The sequence below is a fragment of the Artemia sp. Qi Xiang Cuo genome, chromosome 9 (assembly GCF_049724085.1).
Source record: "Artemia sp. Qi Xiang Cuo chromosome 9, ASM4972408v1, whole genome shotgun sequence".
Lineage (NCBI taxonomy): Eukaryota > Metazoa > Arthropoda > Branchiopoda > Anostraca > Artemiidae > Artemia > Artemia sp. Qi Xiang Cuo.
The window spans coordinates 57319602-57342394 of record NC_142802.1 but is presented as its reverse complement, the minus strand read 5'-3'; the positions used below and the strand labels follow the sequence as shown (position 1 = coordinate 57342394).

At 35.4% G+C, this 22793-nt stretch overlaps 1 protein-coding gene across 1 annotated transcript in view; it reads left to right on the top strand.

The window, feature by feature from the left end:
• The window catches only part of LOC148948862 (RNA-binding protein MEX3B), a 94099-nt gene extending 75354 nt beyond the window's left edge, over positions 1-18745 (top strand). Inside the window, exons 4-5 of the mRNA XM_089094765.1 lie at positions 5776-5957; positions 12931-18745. Of these exons, the coding sequence (XP_088950891.1) occupies positions 5776-5957; positions 12931-13485 (737 nt within the window). The 3' untranslated portion in view covers positions 13486-18745. The remainder of the gene's footprint in view (positions 1-5775; positions 5958-12930) is intronic.
• The last annotated feature ends 4048 nt before the right edge of the window (positions 18746-22793 follow it).

Below are 22793 nucleotides of genomic sequence, written 5' to 3'. Positions count from 1 at the left end.
TGTTAGATGAAATCTTCGTCAGACAAAACTAGATGTCGCAGAGGACTGCGCAAGGGAAATCTCCTTAGCCGAAAGGAAATGGTGTGACCCATAAATTTTATTAATTAAAAAAAAAAAAAAAGTTTTTCCGATGGAAGTAAAGAGCGAAGTTGAAACTTAAAACGGACAAAAATTATTAAATTCACAGCCTATTTAATATATATATATATATATATATTAATATAACTAGTATAAATAAACCGACTAATTATGTTTCCCTATGCTTTTAGGATTATACAAAACTAGCGCTTTACTGAAAACACAAAAGTAAAGTATAAAAAACAGGATTATTGATTTAGAGTCAAAAATGAGTATCCTGACAACACTAAACAAATCTATAAAGATTTCCATAGTCTTACACCAGTTTCGACATTAGTAACTTTCAGTATACAATTAAAATTATCTTAAAAACATAAGCGTAAAACTAAATATTTTTAATAACCGCGAAGTAATTGAACAGCATGCAGAAATATTGGATTGATTTATCAAGCAGCATTTTGCTCTCACCAGCTATAATACCAATAGAGATTGTAAGAAATATGCTTTAGTATCCCTTGAAATGAAGATCAAATAAGACATAATATGAACTCTGGAAATCCGATTATTTCTCTCTATACAAGAGTGAACTTCAAGCTATGATACAAATTCTAAAGCTAGTCTATTGTCCTAATACTATCAAGATGGCCTTAATTCGAACTTGTGTACAAACTAATCATGACATGTCCTTTTTGAGAACCAAAACGAGAGCCAGTCATCGGACTAAGCCATTGTGCAGAAGTGACACCAAATTAAACGTATAACAATAAAGAAAATCCTAAAATGGATTGTTGCTTTATCTTAAAAGGGATTGATAATATTTTGATTCTATAAAGTGTTCTTAGTATATATTAAATGGGCTGTGAAGTAATAATTTTTGTCCGTTTTAAGTTTCAAATTCGCTCTTTGCAGTCCTCAAAAAAACTTAGTTTTTTTAAATTAATCGTTTCATATTTATGACTAAAAATTAAGACAAAATTAAGGCCGTCATGATCTTTTTTATTTATACGCAATAATGCATGCTCGTTTTAAGTTTTAATGCCACTTCTTAATTTCGGTTGAAAATATTAACAAATATATACTATGATTCAAGTGAAGGTACCACTCGATGCCTATTTCTTAGGTTTCTTCCGAATATAATAATTATTTTTGGCGCGAATTCAATTTTAAACCTTTATGAAGAGAAGTTGTAACCTTTTTGCATCCTATGTACCATCCTACCTTTTTTATTGTTTTTTTTTATATAAATAGTTTTTCCATTTTTCTTTCCCTACTCAGCTTATCAAAAACTTGCATTTCTCCCTTATATCTAAGAACAGTATACTTCCGCTATTCGCCGAAACAATTGATAAATAGCAGAAAACACTCCCTAGAGAATATGGAGAAAGTAGGTCACATTTAGACGTTTAGCAATTAGCACTGAAAATACTTTTTCTCACTAGACAGTTTTTTTTTCTCACTAGACAGTTTTTTTGAAAACACGTTTTTCAACTTTTGATTACTATGGGCTGTGGTTCGCTCTTTACTAGGTTGCAGCTGCCACTGCAACCATGATATTTATAAGTTTCGAAACTGAATTTGTAATTCCATCTAGAAGAATATAAAACATTGATTTGAAACATAAGAAATATTAACAAAAAAAAGTACATTAACATTTAAAACTTTAAACTTAGAATATAAAATATTGATTTGCTAATATGATTGAATACTTCTGTTTTCCAATCTAACCCGCATAACCTACAGTGAAAAAAGCAAATAAAAGGGAATTCAAGTATTCCTAGGAATAGAAGTTGGAAAAGACAAAATCCGCACAATTTAGACAAAATTCAGAACATTTTTCTCTATATTCATTATTTAGGCCCGAATTGAGTAAAAAAATTCCAACAAGTATCGGATGTTGGGTAGCATGAAATCACTAAAGGTATTTAATCAATCAACTCCTGATTGATTAATAAGTTAGCATAAACAGACTTGTAAATCGCACTTTTTTTTTTTTTTCTTTTTTTTTTTTTTTTAGGCTGCACTTATATTCTGTTGTTGTTTTGCTAGTGAGAATGGCCGAGTTTTCCAACAAGTTAAACTAACTAAATTAATTTAACCCCTCCCCATCTCGTCTTTAATATCTCAGCAGTATTTAAGGTTTATTGTTTAATATGTATTGTCTCCTTTTCTATATTGATGTTTATATTCAACCATCTACAACAACTTGTGAATTTTTGTTGCATTATTCGTACTTATTCGCATTATTAACCACCAGCTGGTGACATGGTGTTGGAGTTATTTCTTTTTTTATCCTTTTGAAAAGTGCACTTTTTCAACATATGGGTTGTGAATAACGAACGCTCGCAACTCGATAGCTGTTACAAGCTAAAATGTCGGATTATCTTCTTCGTTTTGTTAGATAAAAAAAAATCGTTCGATTTGCTAATATTGTTAATATGTATTTGAATGAAAAAAAAATATTTTTTCGTTTCAAGGTTAAACCCCTTTTAGAAGTTGAAGTATGGAAGTGCCTTACATCTGAATACGTGACTTATTCACCTAAACGCATTACATATTACATCTAAACAACTTTGACATATTCAACCCTAATGAAAAAAAAAAAACGAGAAAAATCTTCACGACTTTCGACTTTTTGAATTTTTCTATTCCATTAGTATTCCATTTTCTCCATTGTATTTGGAAATTTCAAAACGGGCAACACAGTTTTCTTTAGTTAATGTAGGCGCCCACAGTAGTACTTACAGTGAGGTTAAGGAGCTCCCCGCAAGGTTTATCAGAACGCACTCCCTCTCCCTATAGCTTCAGTCTCCCCATATTCCGTAAATATGGCCCCCTCTTACCCAAATTTAGCCCCGTGGATGCTTATGCAAAAGAGGGTGGCATACTAACCAAACTTGCTTGAAAATGGCGGTAAAGGAGGGAGCTCAGTATGGACAAAAAATACTTTTTCTTCTGGGGGGGGGCTGGAACCCCTCTGTGGCATCCCATGTTGGTGTCCTTGTTACATACTATCATGACATTAAGAATATTTGAATTGGAAGACTGAACAATGTAATAATAAATAGGGGGAAGGCCCCGTACTTGGGACACCTCCATACTTGGGACGGGCTTAACATACAGTGAAGCCATCTAGCAAAAAATCCCCAAATAATTGTAGGGAAGTACGTATCTGTCTATCAGATAGCATCTGCTGAAGTTTGAATTTGACAGTAGCCATTTTGTTCTTTTGTGGAAGGATCAAAAATTTCAGGTTATACATCAAACATTTTTTGTGGAGTTCCATGAACTGTCTTGGGAAATATTAGGTTTACAGTAATCATTTACTGGCTCCGGTTTGTCGTTTAGGATCTTTATAAACTAGAATCGGTGTTTTTCATGTGTTTTTGTCATAATTGTTGAAAACATTACATGATTGCAGTGACATATAAGGTTCCGTACTTGACTGTCCCAAGTATTGGTACTTGGGACATGATGCATGCATGTGCGTAGGCACGGAGGGGACATTTGCCCCCTCCCCCTCTTTGATTCTGAACTTTTCTGTAAAATTTTGCATTATGTACTCTCTCTCTCTCTCTCTCTCTCTTTCTCTTTCTCTCTCTCTCTCTCTCTCTCTCTCGCTACAATGTTGGGATCTTCTTTTCCATGCTTCGTGATGTCATGACCAGGTATGCCTTCCCCCTCTCTTTCTCTCTCTCTTCATCAGACAAGAGTCCATCAAGTTGGAAGGGTGACTTCTGCTGAGAGGGACCAGACCACGACCATGCTTGCTTGTGTTTCAGCAGCTGGCAACTCAAATCCATCGATACTTGTCTTCCCGAGGAAAAAGACAACACCAAGGATGACTCTAGGAGCTCCGCCTGGTACTGTTGCACGTGTTAGCGACAGTGGCTGGACTACTGCTTCTCTATTCAACGAGTTTCTGCTTCACTTCATTGCCACTGTCCGGCCAAACAAAGACAAGCCACAGTTAATTATTATGGATAATCATGAGTCCCATTTATCAGTTGAAGCTATCCAGGCCTCCAAAGATAATCATGTAATCCTTTTTACCTTGCCTCCACACATGTTGCAACAACTGCAACCACTTGATCTTGGAGTGTTCTACTCTCTCAAATCCCATTACAACAAAGCGATTTCAAACTGGATGGTCAACAATCCAGGTATTCTAGTTTCTTTGTACAAAATTCCGCAGTTTCTTGGTGTCACTTATCCACTTTCATCTACCCCAAACAACATCACTGCAGGGTTTTGAGTAACAGGTTCTTGCCCAATGATGACATTTTTGTTGACGACGAATTTTCACCGTCAGCTGTCAACGATAGACCACTGAGTAAGCCTGCGTCAGAGCCCAGAGATGAAGACTTGCTATCCTCAGAATCAGAAGAGTAGGGTGGAGCCCCTCATGACTTAGGAATCCCCTGCACTTCAAACCAGAGTGTTTTGCCTGCCACAATAAGACCACATCCTAAAGCTTGTCCCAGAAAGGCCACAACAAGAGGCCGACCAAAAGGGGTCTGTCGAATATTGACAGATACTCCCGAAAAGAAGAAGATTGAGGAGGAGGCTGTGCTTCGTCAAACTAGGAAATCTAAGGGAGCTCTCAGAAACCCTCGTAGAAAAAAAAAAAGCCTAGGCAGTCCTTTTTCGCTGAAAGCAAAAGTAGCTCGGAAGATATTACGGACTTGACTGAACCAATCGAAACAGATGCTCAGGAAGGACCTTCAGTTGAGAGAAACCCTCAGTTTGGTGCTATGAACACTAGAGACTTTGTCTTAGTACTTGAAAAGGACACCAAAAAAGGAAAGTGCCACAGTGTTGGTGAAATTGTTTCAAAAGTGGCAGAGGAAAAAGAAGTAATGGTTCGGTATTTCAAGAGGATTGCTCCATCTTTATTCATCCCCACTGATGCTTCATGCTGGTATAGTTCTACCGAAATCGTGATGATCTTGCCAAAGCCTCAGCCTTCTCAACAGACCAAAAGACAGGCTGGACATTTTGTCTTTCATCCTTGATTTATCACCAATTAACGTGTTGCGAACAAGTGAACGACTTCTGGGTTTAAGTTTGTTTTATACAGCTGAGTTTTGTATCGAATAAATGTTTTTATTGTCTGTCCCAAGTATTGTTTCCACTAGTCCCATCTATGGTGTCTGGTTCCATACTTGGGACAAAATGGGTAGTTGTCAAAAGAACATATTTTCTTGAAAACAAATTAATTGCACAACTTTAAAACTTGACAACATATTCCTTGATTAATGCAGATGATGCTGAGAAATCTTCGTTTCTGCACTGGAAAGTGTCAAGGAGTAAGAAGCAAATCAAAAAAATTGTCTTAAGTAGGGAGGCTTCCCCCTAATTCTTAGTTTCGTTAGCGTTGCTTCAATTTGCGGGCATTAAGTTGGAACGAAAGAGTGATGTATGTGCAAAACCCATGGGAAATATATAATTTTGGCTATATATTTCCACATTAGAGGGGGTAAAATAAAATGAAGCACTTAAGGAATGATTAACTACAAATTTTCTGCATATTACGAAGTTAAAAATTGTTTTTTAACATTTTTCCTTCCCAACAGGCCTAATTGTTGACTGATACCTAAGATAGTAATTATAAACTTGTATTTAAAGCACTGTTAGTGATCAGCTCTGATCCCGTGACTCTATAAATTATATAGTTGTCCTAAAATTCTTATTATTTAGGTTCATATAATGATGACATCGCTGCATTTTTTGGTAATGGCTTCGAAACAAGTCCTACAAGTGTCAAGAGTCGCAACCCTTTGGATGTAGGTTTTCTCAATTCATTGAACAAGAAGCTAAACGCTGAAGTAGAGACTTCTCCCTCAGGATTGCTTGGACTCGCATCATCAAAAGTCTCTGATGTATGTACTAAATTAATGGCTTCAATATTTTCTTCATCTATTTTTCTCTTTTAATGCATATACAGGGTATGAGACTCCCAAGTTAGATCGTTGACCCCTAGTTTTTTTTTTACTTGTAGTGGTATTCTTGATATTCTCGAGGGAGAGACCAGTGTCGTAATTTTGTCAGAATCCTGCGGGGGGGGGGGGGCAAAGTTGGAGCCAATTTTCCCAAATCACTTGAAAATGACAGTGAAAACTGACCTGTTTCTCTAGATACTTGAATTGTGCAGGCTTGTCTTAATGTTGACAAGATTTTTTGCGCAAACTAAATTTCAGTTGGGGGGGGCGAACTGAGGTTGTTTTTTGGGGGGAGGAGACTTGGGTCTGGAGGGGGCAGTTGCCCCCTGCCCCATGTCAAATCACGCCCCTGGGAGAGACATACCTATTTTGATGGAGGAAGGGGGGGGGGTTGTGCAAAAACGATCACCTTAATAAAACAAATTGCCTAAGATGGATAGTACTGATACATAATGTGGGTATAGTTCTCAGGAAATTTCTCGAAAGTTTATGTCCTACAATTCTTTGTATCTTTTATAATTGGATTTTTCCCAATAATTGGTTTTTAATTTCTCTTCTCGCCTCCCCCCCCCCTCCCTGGCCCCAAGTATGTCCCTTTGAAATAAATGATTGTGTTCGTGCCTAGTTTCAAGCCGTATACCAACTTTATATGAGCTGATGGGTCCTCCATTAAGGTTTGCATAGCGGTATATAGATATAGTAAACGTAAGCATGAGATTTCGGTACCTACCGAGTTAGTTAGAGCTCTGGCCCAGTGAATTTGACACGTTTTTATTTTTGGCTATGTGCTCAATGTCTCTATGATGAAGCAGAACTTGGTAAAGTTTTTCTGAAACTAAACTCAAATGTACTTGTGACATGAAGGTTAAAAAAAGTGTTGACTTAGTAAGTATACCAAGTAGAATATGAGGTATAGGTTATTATAATTAAAATTTTCATTCAAAGTTCAAGGAACGTGAGTGAAGGAGATTTTTTTTTTTTCTTTTATATATATGTATATATATACATATAAAAAATTACATGAAATCGTTGTTGAATTTGAAACTTGGTCGAAACAAAGTCGAAATTTCGACGATAACACTTAACAAGTATATTTGTTTAGACGATTTTATAAGTCAAAACTTCAAGTGACCTAAGAGCATTTTGAACTCTGAAATGGAATTCTGGCAACACTGCTAAATTAGCATATGAATAAATTTCTGAATAACGCAATGAGAGCTCCGAGTGGGAGTGAGTTTTTACTGCCTATCCTATAGTCATCAGAGTTTAAACTTAAGCTTCAAGTACATAGGGCGAGTTTACAAGTCAATAAGCCGGCTAATAAAAAGCCGACAAGTCAATGAGTACTCTAGTAGCCGTGGAGTCCGCACAAGATTCTCCACTGGCTCAGTAACCGACTACTTGGCCTGCAGAAGTTGCGTGTTGTCATCTGCTGTTAAAACTGATGTCCCTAGGTCCAGCTTAATATTTTCCTATATTATGAAAATGGATCCTGCTCTCAAATCTGACATTTCAGCAGTTTATTTTTGTTTTTTTAGCAAGTGGTTTTTGAGAAGTGGTCTAAAAAGCAGCCGACAGTTTTTCTGATTTTTTTTCTATGAAATTAAAAAAAAAGGTGTAAAGTGGAAGTTGTCTTTTCTAAATATAGATTTTAAAACATAAAATTTAAGTAAATAATTGAAACTAAAAAACTGTAAACATAAATACATTGGAGACCGTCATAATATAATTAAAATGAAAACAGAGCTACGACCATAATTTCGTCAATAGTCTGTTAAATATCATATATTTTCTTTTACATTAAAACCAACTCGTTCGACATCTTCAAGATCAACGCTACTAGCAACTTGTGCACAAGCTGATGTGAGCACTAGTTTGGAAGCTAGGTCATTCAAAAGCCGGTGTGTAGTGTGCAAAATCACCGGCAGTTCAAAATTTTCTGGAGCGAGTGTATCAAACACTGGACTAGTTTACGAGCAGCTTGTTCCTCCATTGGCAATTTTTTTTTTTTTAATTCATCCTATTTGATTTTATTTTTATTGGCATTTACCAAACTTGACTTCTTTCGTGTGTACCATTAAGTGCAACAGTACCGAATTATATATTGCTATTTGAAATATACTGATTTTGTTTTTAGGAGTGATCATGGCCGTATCCAGGATTTTGTCAGGGGGGGGTAAAAAACTTGATATGTCTTTTCTGATCAAAGGGCAGCTAGAACCCCCCCCCCTCCCACGCCCTACCCCCTCCCTATCGTCTATCGGTAGTACACCAAATGTGTCGCTTGCGAGGGTGTGCTGCTAACAAAAAAAGTAAAATAATAACAAATAATGCTATTAGAAGTTGGAAGGTGAAATCGTGTACCGATAAATCAATTAAATAAATATTTCAGACACAATAATACTACATAATATCATGATCCTAAAGCAAAAATACTTGTAGATTTAATAAGAATTATAAAGAACCCAAATAATGAATATATATATATATATCTTTTGCCAATACATTTATTATCATTTTTAGTGCCATCAATCATTGATAAAAGAATTCATAGATCTTGATCTGAAAAAGCACTTAAATACTTAACGTTGCGTTCCTCTTGGGAAGTGGTGTCATCTCTGTAAAACTGCTATTTGTTGTATGTGCTACCCATCTTCTATATAGACGGTACCTATGTTGAAGTATAATTTGAAAAAGTAGTGGCAAGTACCTGATGACGCTGCAAGCTTACAATTACGTTAAAGGTCATTGACGTGACTTGACGCTTGCAATGACACTAGTAATTGACGTTTAAAACCAAATTGCTAGTAATTGGCAAAAATTGACATTTCATCTTCTTCATTTTAAGTTCAGATTAATTTTATCGCACGAAAATAATTAGTAATTTGGCACCTACTCAGAATTTAACAGTAGAAGCTTCTAACGAGAGGTGTGGCTAAATGTCCACTGCAGCTGACGGGTAAGGAAAGTTCACACATGATTGAAATCGCAGTATGAAATATTAAAACTCAGCCTATGTGTTTTTGTTCAGCACGAAAATAAATGTCGTTCCAAATCGCTTTTTAACCCCGGCACGAAAGAATAATAAGTGTTTGCCCCCTCTTCTCACAAAAGAATCTTGTTACGTGCGAACTAGATTTGTAGGACTATGTGTGAAACATCCCTAACCTTTCATCTACTGTCGACGAAGCTACAGCTGTTCTGCAAACCTTTTAATGTTATGCCAATGGGAATGCGTTTCGTGCTGCGAAGCTGAAGTTGTAGCTGCTTCGATTCCATGTGGTTGTAATCTTTTCTGTGTGAGCTGTACCCGACGCCTTGCTGAAGAAGGGCAAGAGTGACCTTGGCCAAACCGGTCATCTTGTATATGAAGATGCAGTTTTCTGTCAAATATTGCATTTTATTCCATTATTTTTTAATTACAAAAGGCGCTAGATATTGCAACTTCCTTTGAGCCCTGAAACAGCTCTCTATGGTGTTCCAGTGCTACCCATGCATAAAAGCGATTTTCCTTGTCGTTCAAGGTGGGGGGTTGTAAAGGACACCTAGACGGTCAATCATTTTGATCAAAAGCTTCTGTCAATGGATTGACGTGTGCTTCAATCGACTCTTCGATCAACCCTTTAATCTTGACCAAAACTAATTTCAAGTTTAATTTAACTCACGGCAAGATTTTTAGTTTCAGTTCAGAGTCGGGTAGTGAAGTGTTTATGGTGTGTGAAATGCAGAATAATGCTGGTTTGGCTTTTCTTGCATGTAGACTACTTTGGTTGTGCTAAAGCGAAAAAAAAAATTAAAATAGGAAACGTCGTTGGTCCAAGAAGTAGTACAAGATGATAAATCGCTTCACTCATGATCATTTACTGGACCTTCTGCGCGATACAGAACAAGAGGACTACAGAAACTTTATCAGAATGGACCAAGATAGTTCTGATTTTTTACTCAAGTTAGTACGGCGCAATATAGAGAAGAAAGATGAGAGCCGCACTCCTTCTCTCGTCAGATTGCACAACTCCACTTCAAAAAGCGTATCGTTGATATTTTTTCAGCAAATCGTTTTTGGTCTGGGCGTACCTTCTTCATTTTCATAGCCCAACTTTGAGCTATAATATTCTGTTCTGTTTGATGTTGCTTGAAGTATTTCGTAGCTGACTGTACAAGTTGGTCAGTGGAATCTAGAATCTGGCTCTTTCCCTTTTCCTCTTTTTTCCCTTTTTTCATTCTAGCTGAAAATTCCACCAAAAATTTTTTTTAGCTCGAGTGAACTCGAGTGAAATTTTTTTCTTATCACACTTTAATTTTTGATGGTTTTTAAAATCATGCCGGTAATCCCCTCCTCCGTGGAAAGGTTTTCCATCAAAAACCCAGCAAAAGGATATTTTCCACCAAAGGTTTTTTCGGGAGGCGAGAGGTATACAACAGAAACTTTAAAGAACTCATCAAAACTCTGAAATCGATATCTACTACTCCATTATGATTTCTAGGAATAATTCTGGTCAACGCTGTTATTATAAAAGTAGAGTATTTAAGTGCAAAGGGATTTAGAGACCAACCATCCGCATAGGGGTGGTAACCATCCACGGGTAAGTTTGGGGGGGGGGGGTAAACGCCACCCACCAGACAGTAGAGTTTTTACTGCTAGTATAATAAAGTACAATTCTGCTACAGACTTCTTTTTTTTGCTCGGTCGCCTTGTATTCGCGATTGAAATTCGTTCTTAAAAGATTAATTTTCTTTTTCAGTTCGAAAACTGTATTATCTGGTTTCAATATCTTTGCCGCCTGCAATATCCTGCCCAATACTGCACTTTTCTTATTTTGGTTAAAATATTCTTTACTTTCAACTTTTCTATAACTCTGGGTCATCAATTAATAGAACTCAATTAATTTATTAATAACTCAATTAATAAACAAATAAACTCGTGCTCCACTTTTTACTTTCTTCCGGTATATCTTCCATTGTTGTTGGCGCGTAACTGATGCAATATTTGAACAAAACTAGTCTAGACGGTCAATCACCTTCTTCAACCGATTGAGTCATTCGAACTTTCTATCAATCATCGTCAACGCTTGACTCAAGCGTCAAACAGGTTCATAGACGGTCGATCATGCTTTAATCAATCGATTGACGGAAGCTTTCCATCAAAATGATTGACCGTCTAGGGCGTCCTTAACTTCCCTGTATGCGGTTTCCGATAATATTGATCCTAATGGTGCAGTTTTCTTTTCGATCTGCCGTCATTTTCGATGGTTTTCAGGCTATCTTTCGAAACTCCCATAAATATGTTGTCACAATAAGCTTTTATTTTAAGATCAATCGGAATCATAGGTACCATTCCTGAATCAGCTTCAAATAGCAAATTTTTCTCACTTGAATTTTTCTCACTTGAAAGTTTGGTTGTAATTCGTTCTTTACTAACTTCGGGAAATCGTCTCTGTCAGTTTATTGAAATTTATTAGAAATAAAAAGGAAAATTGAAAAGTCTTACTCAGTAATTTATTTAAAAAAGAAAATTTATTCGAATTTTATCTTTAAAATAATAATACAAAAAGTATTACTTAACCTTTTCAATCCAATTTGAATTATATTCTTTGAATTATATTTCAATAGATATATCACTTTCAACAAAGATTTTCATTTTCAACATTTTCCTCGTCCTCACAATAAAAAGTTTATTCTGGTGTGATTTAGCAATATAAAGGAATTTCATAAGAAACGCTAGTTTTGACGCTTTGAATGAAGGCTAGAAAAATTCACTGGCTTGTATTTTCAAAGAAGATGCATGAATTGGCCAATCTTATTAAAATATACATTTAAGATTATATTAAATAATTAAAATTATTATTTAAAATATACATGAACAAGTTTTGCTGGTTTGTCTACTACTTCAAGCTTTTGAAAGATAGAATAAACAAGAAGTTCAAAAAGAATTAGAAGGGACAAAGTATTATATGAATGTACAATTTAAGCTTATACTTAAAAATAATTATTGATTTAATTGAAGATTTTTGTGAAATTTTTGATCTGTAGGTAGATCTAAAATGAATATGCTAATGCTTATGGACCAGTTGATTGATTAATTTGGGTGTCTACGGCATGAGGTGCATACAATTTTTTACTTGTGAGGAGACTGCTCCTTTTTAATTTCCTCTTTTTTAGATTTACAACTTCTTTTTAGATGATATGAGGTGCATTTACTTGCGAGAAGACTGCTCCTTTTTTTTAGATTTTAATACTTCTTGTTTAGATTGTATGAGGTGCGTTTATTTGCGAGAAGACTGCGCCCTTTTTGATTTTCTCTTTTAGATCTAAATATCTTTATTTTTGGATTATATGAGGGTCGTTTACTCACGAGAAGACTGCGCTCTTTTTAGTTTCCTCTTTTTTAGGTTTATAATTTTTTAATTGTATGAGATGTGTTTACTTTCGAGAAAACTGCGCCCCTTTTAATTTCTTCTTTTTTGGATTTACAAGTTTTTTTATATTGCATGCGGTGCGTTTACTTACGAGAAGACTGCGTTCTTTTTAGTTTCCTCTTTTTTAGATTTATAAATATTCTTTAGATTGTATGAGGTGTGTTTATTTGCAAGAAGACTTCACCCCTTTAGTTTCTTCTTTTTTAGATTCACACTTTTTTTCTAGACTGCATGAGGTACGTTTACTTGCGAGAAAACTTTGCTCTTTTTAGTTTCCTCTTTAAGGCTTATAGACATTTTTTACATTGTATGAGGCGTTTTTCCTTGTGAAAAGTTTGTGTCCCTTTTAATTCATTCTGTTTTAGATTTATAAGTGTTTTATGAAGTGTGTGTGTTTACTTGCAAGAATACTGTGTTCTTTAGTTTTCTCTTTTTAAGGTATACAGCATTACCTAATGAGACTTTTACCATATTTATAATGGTTTTGTTATTTTTAGATGCCGTCTTTTGGAAGTCTCAGCCGGTTTGGCAGCATTTATGGCTCTGACAGTGATGATGGTCTGGGTCGCGACACGCCTCCGTTTGCACCTCAGCCAAGCATTTGGTCAAACGACTTCAATCAATCCCGCTTTGGATTTGGTTCGCTTCTAGTCAAGAGAAGCAATAGCGTTGGCTACGATAATGAGTTAGACCATCTCCCAGCTCGACGCGTGAGTTCTGATCCACTTGCATCGCTTTCATCAGCTTTGGCATCACTTGCAAACACTATGACAGATTGTGACAGCGCTATCAGCGAAGTTGGAGGATCCCTCTCGCCTTCAAGCAGTCCTATCGGAAGCAGCGTATCACCAGTCGGTAGTAGTTTAGGGTCTTCTCGCGGAAGCTTGAAGCGGGAATGCGTTTCGTGCTGCGAATCTGAAGTTGTGGCAGCTTTGGTTCCATGTGGTCATAATCTTTTCTGCATGAGCTGTGCACAACATCTTGCTGAAGAAGGACAAGAATGTCCAGTTTGTCACGTTGGAGTAAAAACCGCCATTCGTATCATCAACTGATTGAATACATGAATCTCGCGCCTTTTGAATATATAGCAATAATTTGCAAATACCTTTTTTTTTCAGATAACCGGTACTTTGGAAGTTACCCATACCAAAGTGTCATGTAGGAGCGCAAATGAAATACGTGCTTTTGTTTTGGAATCTTATTTTGTGTGATACTTAAAACGAAAAAGTGATTCCTGTTTTTTATTTTTTGCCCCAAGGTCTCCTAATCTCGTGAATCTTTTAACAGCAAAAGAAACCATCTTCTATATTTTTAAACTAGTCCTTTCATTTTTCTCAACAGGACAGCTTAAATCGTCAATTGCTTGCTCAATTGCATTTTACTTTTTGCTTGTCTGAGGGTTGAAAAAAAATGTTGGGGTCAGATTAGATTCCGCTGCCTTGTCGGGTCCCGACCTGGTTTTCCCGACAGTGAAGGTGGGGCTAAGTCCAATTAAGGCTTGGCCTTCATCGGAGTAACAGCAAGCTCTAGATTTATTTATGGTTGGGAGGATTCAGAATCTTAGTTTGGCAGTAATTTGTATCTGCGTAAACTAGACCTTCCGGTGTGGGGAAGTGCAGCTATCGATCATCAATACAAACTCGGTGGTATTTTGAGAAATTCTTGCTAGTAGCTCCAAGGGACCTTAACTTCTCCAAATCCTATGCAAATTTTTAGCTTCAACCTATTTTATTTTCCTTATTTATGACTATAATAGTTTATTTATTCTTAACTATCGAAGTAAAAAGAAGTTATTGCATTAATCGCGAAGTTGCTCAGGAATAAAAATGAAACTTTTTCGATCTTCGATTTTTTTTTTTCATTTGCTCAAATGAGGTGGGAACATGCGATGTTTTTGGAGGAAGGGGATAAGTAAAGCTATCGATCAGAAAAGTGTTATCTTTTTTTCAATTATTACCCTCCTAGCGGGTGTTCTTCTCACCACAGAAACTCGGAATTATCTCTAATGTTCCTTAGATCTCAATAAGCGTAATTATTTTTGTTTCCCCAATTTTGATTTTTTAGCTGAAATTTAAAAATTTGGCTTAAAATACTTTGATTTTCTTTTCTGACTGGCGAGTTGAGTAACTTTCAATTTTTGGGAGGTTAGTTTTGGGAGGTTCGTTGTTATTATTTTTTTGTTTTACATTAAAATAATCAAAAACTTCTTTTTTAAAAGTTCAGTATAGATAAACCTGTTTTGTGTCCATAGTGCGTTCTTCTTTCCAATTTTCGTTGTTGCGCACGTATTAAAAATTTTGAAAGAATATTTATTTTTATCATCCTGAAAATTACTTCTTTTTTTTGCTTAAGATTTGGGGAAACACCTTTTATTAATAGTTTTCTTTTTTTTATTCTAACAGTCATTTCCTAAACAACTTGCGGTTCCAAACATCGAATGTGCCGGAAAGAAAAAAAAGTAATGACATTGAATTAAACTTGATTTGCAAGGTCAGGAACTCACAATGAATTGACCTTGCTTCACACTGAGATGTGGATGGATTAAAACCGGTTTGGGAATCACTTTTTTATACAATAGCATTTGTAGAGAGTAAAAGGAGTCATTATTACTAACATTAGCTTCAACACCGCATCCAGGGGGGGTTGCAAGGTTTGGATCCCCCCGAAATTTATTTCTCTGACTCGTAAAGAAGTAACAAAAATACATATAAACGGACTTTTGATGCGTTTTGTAAAGCCCCCCCCCCCCATGAAAAACAAAACAAAATTCTGGATAAGCTCTATGAGAACCAGCAGGACCAGGGGGGCAATGATCCTTATGTATAAGAAGACAATAAAACACTTCAGTTTTAGGCCTAAACCCATATGTATCCACCTCCCCCCCCCCTTGTTTTTAGATATACTTAAAACTTTTTATGAAGATTTAAAAGTGCTTTAATTTGATGCTATCGCAGCTCTTGATTAGAAATTTTTTCTTCCAACTGGAACACCCCACCCTCAACCCTAGTGAAACTTCCTGGTTGCGTGTTTGATTACGACCGATGATAATGTCTCCTTTTACAAATTGTATTACTGAGCTCAAGTATGCGATATTTTAATATGAGGTTGGTTTGTTTGATTTTTCCTGTCAAAGTATTTTGTAGAATCTTTATTTTTCTATTTTCGTACAGTTGATGTGTTTTTTTAGTAGATTTGAAGGGGGGATAGGGTTTATATATGAGTGATTATATTTATGTTATTTAGAAGTTTATCTAATTATTTTTTCGTTAATGACGTTCTGAGGGGGGTGATGGGTTTACTTGAAATCATTTTATGCAGCCTATAGCTGCACATGTATTAAACTCCAAGGACATTATATATACATATATTTTATATATTTAAGCAGAAATGTCTATTATATAGCTTATTTTTTGTGCTGAACGATTATGCTGAAAGGCCAACTAATTTATTTTTATTTAAATTTTTGTTCAAATGTTGGCTTTTCAGATTTAAAAAAGTAAAAAAATTATATACATATATATATTTATATATTTCGTCAGTTATTAATTGTATTTGTCCGCTACAGTATTATTTGAAGACTCATTATCATACTAGCAATATAGTAACGCTTTGTAGTAAAAAGACCCTTATAGAGTTGTCGCTTTGCATAATAGAGCTTTTTTCATGTGTGTGTGCTTGATTAGTATTATAGTTTATTGAACTTTATCTTAATTGAAAAAAGGGCTAATAGGGGTGTACGCAGGAGGGAGGGCTCTGGGCCGTCCCATCTCCGAAATCTAAAATTTGAAAAAAAGGCTAATAGGGGTGTACGCAGGAGGGAGGGCTCTGGGCCGTCCCATCTCCGAAATCTAAAATTTGAAAAAAAGGCTAATAGGGGTGTACGCAGGACGGAGGGCTCTGGGCCGTCCCATCTACGAAATCTAAAATTTGAAAAAGGGCTAATAGAGGTGTACGCAGGAGGGAGGGCTCTGGGCCGTCCCATCTCCGAAATCTAAAATTTGTAAAAAAGGGCTAATAGGGGTGTACGCAGGAGGGAGGGCTCTGGGCCGTCCCATCTCCGAAATCTAAAATGTTATTGAATTTCTGGGCACTTCTTATTCAAATTATCAAATAGTTTTTTCATGTCATTGCCCCCTGCCTCCCCCCCCCCCCCGAGCAATAAAGTCTGCGTACGTGTCTGAGGGATAAAATGCTTATTGTTAAGATGAGAGTATGAGCAATATGAGTAATAACCAAATACCATGTAAGGTTATAAATTTAAGACAGTTTCCAGATGACTGGCTTATAACAATATTCAGGCTAAACTCGATATAATGCTGTTAGGTGTCAATCTCCTAAGGCCCGAAACTTCCTGAAATATGGGTAGTTAGAATCAATAAAAATACGTAAAAACTACTGGAATTTGCCCCCCCCCCCTCCCTCCCTCCAGAATAGACACATTGTTTACATTTTGTAAGTTTTCAAAAATGAATGCCGAAAACATCTAAAAATGATGTCGGGTTTATCCCCCCCCCCCATTCTCCACGAATCTAATTCTTGCTACGGTCCTTCTGTTACCCTCCCCCGAATGACACGTTTTCAGTTGGTATTTTAGTACCTTTTCATTACTATGCCTATTTGATAATCGTTTTTAGGTGTTGCCAAGCGTTAATTAGAAAAACAATAAAATATCAGCTAAGCTCTTATTTTAAAGGAGATTGAAAATAAAAAAAATTAACACTTAACTGGCAATAAATAATAAATTCTTCTAAAATTACGTTAATTTTCTAACTTGGTAGACCGTCACTTTGATTGAAATAATTACAAAATGCCTATCAATTAAGATAACGTATTTCAGAGAGGAAATGACTGAATCAGGGATGTGCTGTGAATAGCTTGTATTTAAATAACATAGATGGCAGAATTAGTTAGGCTAAATATGCTGACTCACCAGCTTGATATGGAGGCATTTTCTGGCGAACAATGTTGATCAACAATCGCAAGAACAGATTTGTTCATCAAAAGTTGTGGATCAACAATAATTATTGGCGAGAACACAAATTTTAATTATTGTTGGAAATAAAAGGAAATATATTCAAAATCAATTGAACATTGTTTTACTATTTTCAATTAAATTTATGTTTACTCCCGCAATTTTTTATTGGGTGATCAAATTTTGAAACTGTCTTTGCTCTCGCACACCATTTCTGTTTACCTTCTCCATAGTTCTCCAGCTACTCCTTTAGGGTTGGTTCGAGAGTGGCTCAGCTTGTAGTCTCGCCTCTGACCCGCGTTCCTCACCACCAGCAACAAAGGGTGGGTAACTTCAAAAATTACCTTCCTATTATGTCTTATTTTAGCACTCTTTTTTAATTAACTGTTCTTTTCTGTTCAAAAACTGTAAGAACCAGAGCAATTTTCCCCCATGATATTCATCCTTGGAATTTCCCACTTATATTTGAGCAACAAGTGTGACAAGCAACGATTTCAACTATGGGTCGTTTTCAGCCACAATGTTGATCAACAAAATCTTTGTTGGTTGCAAGAACGCAACTTTAGGTCAATAATCTCTTGCCAGAACAGATTGCTGATCAACAATGTCTCCAGAAAAGGCTTTAGATGTATTGGGTTGACGAAATTGAAATCCGGCCAAATTTAGCTATATTCGAACGCCGCCATCTTTACTATTTACCATAGAAACTACTCATGGCACCTGGCTACTTGGAATCGTTTATTTCCTTTTCTTTAATATTATTTTGGCAATACAATGTCTATTATCTGATATATTTTACAAGTATTTTGATGTTTGTAAGTAATTTGGTGTGCTTGAATTCTGTTGAGACAGGCACAGTCTTAGCCCTTGATTTTCTTTTCTTTCTTGAATGATCTTGCGTTGATAACTTTTTTTCTATTTCTTTATAATATTGCTGTTGCTTCTAATTCATAGTTTTGCTTTGATTATTAGGTTTTGGAGCTCTTGAATGAGTTTTTGATTTAAGGAAACAATCCAATATAATTTGACTTAGTTCGTCACCGTATATTTCTCGTTGCACGTAAAATCTTTAAGGTTCTGTGAAAATGAAGCTGTCTGTAGATGGTATACCCGATATTGTTATTGGAAGTGAATTTTACTTATTTGATGTTGTGGAAGACCAGGAATTCCTTAAAAAGCCTCAAAAGGCATAAAACCTCAAAAACCATATTTGTATGCCGAAAATTTTTGAATTCTTTGCGATTGTTTGGCCAGATTAGTCTGAAGAAAGGGTTAATATACCCCCTTCATCTGAAAAGAATAAGTTTAGACTAAGAATTAAGTTAGCTGGGGTGGGGGGGGGGGTTCCGCTTGTCTGAAAATATTTCAGGGGAGATTTGGAAGATCTCTCCAGAATAAGGTGTATCAATCCAGTGATTGTATAATACAAATGCTATTTGAAGGATGCTGGCTTAGCATATATTCAATTTTAATTCTGGATATTCCTCACGGTTATATACATTAACTATGACAAATATGGTTTGTTAATTTATTTATTTATTTATTTTTTTTTTTTTTTTTTTTTTTTTTCTCAAAACAATGAAAAATCAAGCTAAATCAGGATAGGCTAGTGCATCAGCTTTCCTTTGTCTAGGAAACAGCAAAAGCCTTCTAAGTGTGCATAGATTTTTGTAAAACACTGAATAAACACATCTCAATAGCACCATGTTGGGGTCGAATGAGTAAAATTTTTGTCAGCAGTGTCAACTATTTACTAACTGCTAGACCGGGGCTAAGCGAGAGTACTTAATACCAAAAACAGATTTTTCTCTAAAAATTACGTCCGAATCAATGGGCATGATAAGTAAAAAAAAGGCTATCCGTTTTTCTCTTGCTTAATACGAGCCAGGAGATATAGAAATCTAAATTTTTAAGAAACGAAGAAATAGCTTTTTTGAATTTGCTTCTTCTGCTGAGTAATGCCGCATTTTCAGTGATACTGTTAATTTTTTTATATTTTTTTATCTATTGATAATGTAATTTTAATGTTAAATATTTTTCGCTTTCTTTTCCGTTTAATTTCTGTTTCGCGATTCGAAGTTTTTTCTTGTCTCTTTTCTCATGCTCTTTGGCTTGGACAAATAACTAAAAGTCTAATTTGTATAATAATCATCTAATTTACTTCAATTCTAATCTGAAATATCATTAAATTCTTATCAAAATTTAACTATCTACACAAAATATTGAGTAGTTTAATCATTTTACGTTTAAGGATTTACTATTTTTTTTTCTTCTTTTTTTCCTTTTTTTAGTACAATCACACCTGGTAAAAGATGTGAAATTGATCAATAATATTTATATATTAATTTTTTTTTTTTTTACAATATAGGTGTGTAACTGACTTAGCACTCAACACTTTAAGCTTGTTTTGGTGACATAATTTTCGTCATTTATTGCGTCACAATTTTCCTTAATCTAGTTTCACTTCTAGAATCTACCGTAAAATTTATTAGTTAATTAAAAACTTTATTTTATGTTGATGCTGATAATGATATAATGGCTACCATGAATAAGATTCTTAACTCTAATAGAATAATATTATCTTGATTAAAATCTAGGGAATTGTGTCCTTAGTATTGCTGTTCAACCTGAACTTTTTTTTCTTTTTTTTTCTTTTTTTTTTATATAAAATATGCTGGGACTGAAAAAGGGTTCTTATAACTTCCTGTATTTGAGTTATAAAATTAAAAAAAAAGCTTTTCCTGTCTGATTTTTTCTTTTCAAAATATGCTGGGACTGAACAAGGGTTCTTGTAACTTCCTGTATTTCTGTTTTAAAATTAAAAAAAGCTTTTCCTTCCTGAATTTTATTTATTTATTTTTTTTATACAAAATATTTTGGGATTGACTAAGGGTTTTTGCGACTGTAATCTGGTCCTAAAACATAAAAATATTTTTCCTTTCGTCTTCCATGATACTGCACGAAATGTTTACTTACAAAAATGTGTTAAAGTTATAATCATTTGATATTGCTTTTTCTTCAATTCAGAGGCTATATTATTCACACCTATAAGTTTTTTTTGTATTTCTAATTATCGATGTTAAGCTTCTCCCTTGTCCACCTGAGAGTACATTTTCGAACTGCTTTTTTTTATGTTAACTTCTAAGTTGTTTTTGTGTGACCATATTAAGGCTGTAGTTTATTTTCCAAAAACAATCATCATAAAAAACGTTGTCCCTCTAATAGCTACGAAGCTGAAATTACCTCAGAAAAATGGTGTGTTCCTTTATAATATAGCTTCATTTTACCAAGACTTAACTTGCTGTCAACTTCTGCTTTTTTTTCATAGTTGAATATTGATTTTATGTTGGCCCTTCTGGCAGCATTTCATCCGTAGTTTTTGCAAGGGTATCGATGGGGGGTCTCCCCCCTTCCCCTCCCTCCATAGTTTTTTGAAAAATAAATTTTTGGGCATATCTTTGTTGAGAATGGCTTTTTTGGTATTTCATTTAAAAAAGCTTAAAAAAGAAAAATTCTCCCGTCCCAAGTTTTTTGCATATATTTTGCTCCTCCCCCTCCCCCCTAAATTTCTTTCAACTATCTGAATTTTTTCAATTAGCTGAATTTTTGCTTCTTCAATTTTTAAGATTCACAGAAATATTTTGAAAACTCAGACTTTAAAAAGAAACGCATCAGAAGTGTGTGTTTTTAGCATTTTTATTACATTTTTACGAGTCGAACAGAAATTTCAGTGGGGGGAGGGGTCATACCTCCTAACACCCCCTGGGTACGGCCTTATGCTCAAATATAGCAGCTTAAGAAGGTTTACACGAAAGCTAGCTTTATGTAGTTGAAATGTGTCTTAATTCACGGCAACACGTTGTCGTGATCACTCATGATACATGAATTTATTGCAAAGTAATTTGTGGTTTGTAGGATTAGTTTTATTTCTAATTTCTGTCAAGGGATTCAAATTGAAGTCCGTCTTTTCATAGATGTGGTCGTATAATTTGAAATCACGCTGGTGAAACGAGAAGCATGGTCATCCATCCAGGGATGCCATTTCATAAAAAATCAACGGAGGGGGGGGGTATTTTTGGTTATTTTTCACCTTACAGGTAATTTTCAAGACCTGGGGGAGGAGGCTTTTTGTTTCTTTTTTTACATTTTTGAACTAAAATACTAAAAAGAGGCATCTTTCAAAATCTAGGAGGGGTGACCCCCCCCTTGTAATTAGTGCCCTTGTGTTCGTCATGAGGTCAACAACGTGAAAGGACGTAAAGCATCATTATCAAATATACGTTTGTAGTGAGCTGTGTTTTAGTTAATTACTTGTAGCTTGTCAACCGATCATGGCAACTATGCATTGTCAAGCGAATCTGTCAAAAATTTATTGGATTTTTCTGATTGAGGAACTTATATTGCTCTCTTCAAGCTATTTTGTCTAACGAATCAGATTTCTTTGTCGATGTTGATTTTCAAGTTTGCTGATATTTTATTTTTTGATTTTATGTATCTCTTAAATAAAGTTCATTTATATTATATTCTAGCAATATGTTTCGTTTGCTTATAAAGACGACTCTACTACTACTGCTGCTAAGTAATGGCAAGAGCCGTTCATATTTGGAACTGTTTGGGTTTGAGACTAGGGCGGATCCAGGATTTTTTTTTTGGGGGGGGGGCTACTAATTTTTGACTTTTTCGGGGGGGGGGGTTTACTAATTTTTGACTCAGTTTTCGACTAATTTTACTGATTTTTACCTAGGTTTTACTTATTTTCGTCTCGGTCAAAAATTTCGGGGGGGGGGGTTCAAACCTGGTAACCCCCCCCCCTGGATATGACCTTGGTTTGAGATCGTGAAACGGAAAGTGAAATTAGCTCTGGGGTCATCAAAATGTCCATTAATCTTTCGGAAACAAGATGTCATTTTATCTTACCTCTTACATGGTATAAAGCAAAACGAAACTGTTTTACCTCCGCAAGTAAATTGTTTCAAGAATATTTAATGATAAACTCGTATACAACAATGAGTTAATTTTTAAGGGATCTGAGACTGGAAATCTTGATTTTTCAGTTTTTGTCCAATTTTTGATTGAAGGCGGGGGAGGCCCCAAAGCTCCATTCGTCGAGTCATGTATCAGAAAGGATTATCGGGATCTTGGCAAAAATCAACGGAAAGAGCTTGTATGCAGAGATTTGGTGATGCGCTAGGGAGCTGAAGGGGCAACCAGTTCATTTTGGTTACCAAATCACTTATATTGAAGACCCTTGAGTGATTCATGCTCAAACTAGGTGCAACCTTACTGCTATAACTTTCGAGAGGGGGTTGGTTTTAAAGGGGTCATGGCTCGCTTTGGTCCTTTAATCATAGGCTTTAGAAATCCTTGTATGATTTTAGTTCAAGTTAG